The sequence below is a fragment of the Myotis lucifugus genome, unplaced genomic scaffold (genome assembly GCF_000147115.1).
Source record: "Myotis lucifugus unplaced genomic scaffold, Myoluc2.0 scaffold_34, whole genome shotgun sequence".
NCBI classification, from domain to species: Eukaryota; Metazoa; Chordata; class Mammalia; order Chiroptera; family Vespertilionidae; genus Myotis; species Myotis lucifugus.
Genome location: NW_005871082.1, coordinates 1,035,892 through 1,040,113, shown reverse-complemented (window position 1 = coordinate 1,040,113; position 4,222 = coordinate 1,035,892). Strand labels below are relative to the sequence as shown.

The window sequence follows — 4,222 nt, the reverse complement described above, 5'->3', positions numbered from 1 at the left end:
ATGCATGTTGACGTTTCTTTCTCATCAATGTTTCTATCTCTCCCTCTCCCTTCCACTCTCTCTAAAATCAATAAAAACATATTTTTTTAAAAAAAAAAGAATTTATCTGGTCTTTGTCCCTGGTTGCTGGGAGAGAACCTCTAACTCCTTGGAATTTCCCAGTGATAGGACTACCTTAGATCTTCATGCTGTGCCCCTTGGATCACTGGAGTTTGTACTGAGTGACTCAGGATAGGGGGGTGGGGGGGTACCCACCCCATCTGTCTGGGGAGGGGAGAGGGGCTGGAGGTTAAGTTCAGTCATGTGGTCAGTGATTCAGTTAATCCTGCCGGTGTAATGACCCCTGACAGAAACTCTGAACATTGAAGCCCGTGCACACACTGCTGTGCCGAAAGGGTGCTGTGTGCTGAGTCCATGGGAGGGGACAGGGAAGCTCTGCACCAGGACCCTCCCTGACACCCCCCATGCAGCTCTTCATTTGGCTGGTGCTGACTGGTATCCTTTATAATAAAACTGTAATCACAAAAGTAGTGACTTCCTGAGTTCTGTGAGTCATTCTAGCAAATTGTTCAATCTGAAGGGCTGGGGAAGCCTCTAAATTTGTAGTCAGTTGGTCGGAACCACAGGTGGCCTGGGGACCTCCAAACCTGCAGCTTGAGTCTCATGGGGAACCGTGACCTTAAGCCTGCAGGGTCTGCAGTAACTGAGTGGTCAGTGTCAGATTTGCACTGTGGAGTGTAGTAGTCCAGGTCCATCCTGTCTTAGGTCCCAGGGGACATGCTGAACTCAGTCTGCATTTTCCAGGATTTTTTGTCTCCCTTACCCATCCATTCCCCCACTTCCACTGAAAACCCAATGTCCTCCAAAATCAGGGTATTTGAGACCCAAGGAGTAAGTGCGACCGTATCTACAGCACTGTGGGATAGAAACAGAGAATGGACCACCCCTCAGCAGCTGTGTGACTTCAGGCAAATTACTAAACCTCTCTGCACTCAGTCCCCATCTCTGGAAGATGAGCCAATGACCCCTCTTCCTGATGGGACAATTCAATGATGGAACTTATTTACACATGGAAGACACTCAATAATCACCAACCTGCTCCTCTCCTATTTTCAAACTCTCCCATACCCCAAACTCTCCCACCCTCTCTACTCTCCCTGGATATCTGTTCTGGATGCTGAGTCCACTGGCAACATGCTTATGTTTTACATCCCAGGCCAGCAGAAAGCCAACCATTAAACCAAAAGTAAAAAGCAAGTAACCATTACCTTGAATAAAAAAAACATATTTACTTCAGTGGCTATAAAAGACACCATAAAATATAATATCCAGTATGTATCCTCATGATGAGTAACAGATTTTGCAAATTATTCTCTCAGGCCCCTGGGCACATCCAACTAGTCACTAAGAACAATTAATTCTTTCAGGAAATAAAGTAATTGCGACTCATCTGTGGTCAGTGGGAAATCTGCTTGTTGTATTATGAATAATGCAAACAGAAAATAAGACGCGAATTTGGGGGTTTTCTGCCCCTTGGATGGGGTGAATTAAATATAGTTCCTGTCCTTGAGCAAGGGTGCTCAGTAAGAGCTAGGGCCTACTGAATCTGGGTGTGACCCCTGTGGACAGTGACAGGGCAAAGAGAGGGAACCTGTCTCCAGCCAGCTCAGAGACCATGCTCCCCTCCAGCAAATTCAAACTTCCTGCAAGTTAAATGTGCCAGTGTGGGTGGGACTCATGGTCCACCCTGACACAGGAGGAATTAACAAAAGTGGGGAGACATCCGACCCAACAGCACCTGGAGAACACACAGGGACAGCAGTTAAAGCAGGTGTCCTGGAAACAGGAGCAGATGTTCGTCCTGGGAGAGGGGCAGACTGGCCACAGGCAATAAGGTAAAGCACAGGGTCCAGACAGGTGACAAGCGGGTTTCAGAGTGGAACCCTAGCCCCAGTAAGTGAGGTTCAGATTACAGTCTCCAGGACTGGGGGCATCACACGATGAACCAAAGGGCTAAGTCAGGAAGCAATTATTAGAACAAGGCAGGTGCCCAGTGAGAACCCAGGTGTTTCAGCTGAGCCTCTGAATTCCTGGCCTTGGGCTTCTTAACAGCTCCAATGAGGTCTAAGTCTTGGAGGATGAGAGAAACGTACAAGAAGCAGGAAGTGGCCCCGCAGTGGCAACCTGGCAATGCAGGGGCAAGAAGCCAGGCAGAACACAATGACATGTGGTGTCTAGGTCCGCTCCTGCCTAATGGCAAAGTGGATTCACTCCCACCTAGACTAAAAATCCCACTGAGCAAGACCTGAGGGGTTTCTTTACCCAAGGGGGTCCCCAGTACAGCAGTGAACCCATGGCTGTGGCACAGCCTGCCTTGGAGGCCAAGCCACACGCTAAGGGGCGACACCTGTGGGGAGTGTGAGGCCAAGGAGAGGGAACCTGTCTCAAGCAAGTTCAGAGACCCTGCTCCCCTCCAGCACAATCAAACTTCCTACAAGTTAATGTGCCCTCTGTGGGATTCATGGGCCACCCTAACACAGGAAGGGCTAATGGAAGTGGGGGGACATCCCACCCAACAGCACACTCCAGGACTCAGAAAGCAGACTGTGTGCCATCTCCCTGGATAAGGAGAGAAACTACTGTCAGCTTGTGGTTCAGACAGGGCTGTGGTGGGACAGGAATCCCAGAGGTGGAGTCGGTGGTGCCACAGACAGTGACCTCAGGACTCCAGACCACCGTGTGGCAGAAACAGGGCAACTGGTAGAGACATGAGTAACGGCTGAGTGGAAAGACCCCGTGCCCGCCATAGAGTCACACTGGAAAAGGAAAGGGAATAGAAAGTCCACTCAGTGTGGAGCAGGCAACAGCCAGCAAAGCAGGGCCAAGACCCAGCTGGCCAGCCTCAGCCCCTTCACACGCAGAATGAGTTCATGGAGGTTGATCTGCCACAGGCTGATGGTCTCACTGAAGGAGATCTGGGTCCTTCTGAAGAATGAACAGGTGTTCTTCTTGTTGTTCCTGCAGAAGGAGCAAGAAGAAAGGAGAGAAGAGAGTTAAAGAGGAAAGAGACACTCAGGATCATTTAGAAAAACATAAGAGAGTGGTTTTGCCAAGTCACCAGCTCCCTGCCCCAATGGACAAATCCTGGTCACGGATCAGACCATTGCCCAAGCAGAGACCAGAGGAACTCAACTATTCCTAGGAGTTTTCCAGATAAGTAGGATAAGCAGGAGCAGCTGTCTCACGGGGCATCGAAAGCATAGTGGGGCCCACTAAGTACAATGTTTCAATGCTTCCATTTTTCCAAAAGCAGAGTTAATATTTATTTATTATTTATTTTTTTATTTTTTTTATTTTTATTTCTTAAAGTATTACAAAGAGTATTACATATGTCTCCTTTTTCCCCCCCTTGACATTCCCCCGGCCCCTACTCCCCCCCTCCCCCCGTGTCTTGTGTCCATTGGTTAATCTTATATGCATGCATATAAATCCTTCGGTTGATCTCTTAATCCCTCCCCCCCAAAACCCTCCCCAGGCTTCCCACGGTAGTTTGACAGTCTGTTCAATGTTGCTCTGCCTCTGCATCTACCCCTGTTCATCAGTCTATACTGGTCCCCATTATCTGTCCCAACCTCACTGGAGCAGTCTCAACCTCACCGGGGCCGTCTCAGCCTCACTGGGGCCGTTACAACCTCAGAGTTAATATTTATCAAACCAAGAATCCCCCAAACTCAAATATAAAAGCTTTCCCACACTTCTGAAGGTCAGAGTCACCTGAAAACCTGGTCAGGTGGTCCTAGGAGGCTGAAACCATTATGGATGCAGCCCAGCTCAATCCCTCTGCACCAGCAAAAGGGCACGATGAAAACTGATGTTTCTGATGATGACCTATTCACAACTTTGTTTTCGGGGCCCTCGAAGGAAGAATGAATCATGTTCAGCCCTTTCAGTGTACAGTCTATGTTGCTATAATCTAATGTGATATTTGATAGTGGGTACATGATATATGTGGTCAACTCTCCCTTCACCAAATAGTTGGCTAAAATGACCCTTCCCCTGAGATGGATGGGCTGGGAGTTGACCATAGTCGAGGCCTCCCCTCTCAGGTGAGAACATTACACACATGAGCCTCCCCATGCATTTGCCTAGAACTCTCGCTCCTCTGCTGCTACCTCCCTGAGACAAGTACCGTTCCCTTCCTCATCAACACCCCAAGGATTAT

The 4,222-nt window shown here is 48.8% G+C and overlaps 1 protein-coding gene across 4 annotated transcripts in view; it reads right to left on the bottom strand.

The window, feature by feature from the left end:
• Positions 1-1,269: 1,269 nt before the first annotated feature.
• ADCK1 (aarF domain containing kinase 1) overlaps positions 1,270-4,222 on the bottom strand; it is a 108,618-nt gene continuing 105,665 nt past the window's right edge. For all 4 annotated transcript variants that reach the window (XM_006086962.3, XM_023752493.1, XM_014454231.1 and 1 more), the window contains one exon: positions 1,270-3,018. In XM_006086962.3, the coding sequence (XP_006087024.1) occupies positions 2,847-3,018 (172 nt within the window). In that variant the 3' untranslated portion in view covers positions 1,270-2,846. The remainder of the gene's footprint in view (positions 3,019-4,222) is intronic.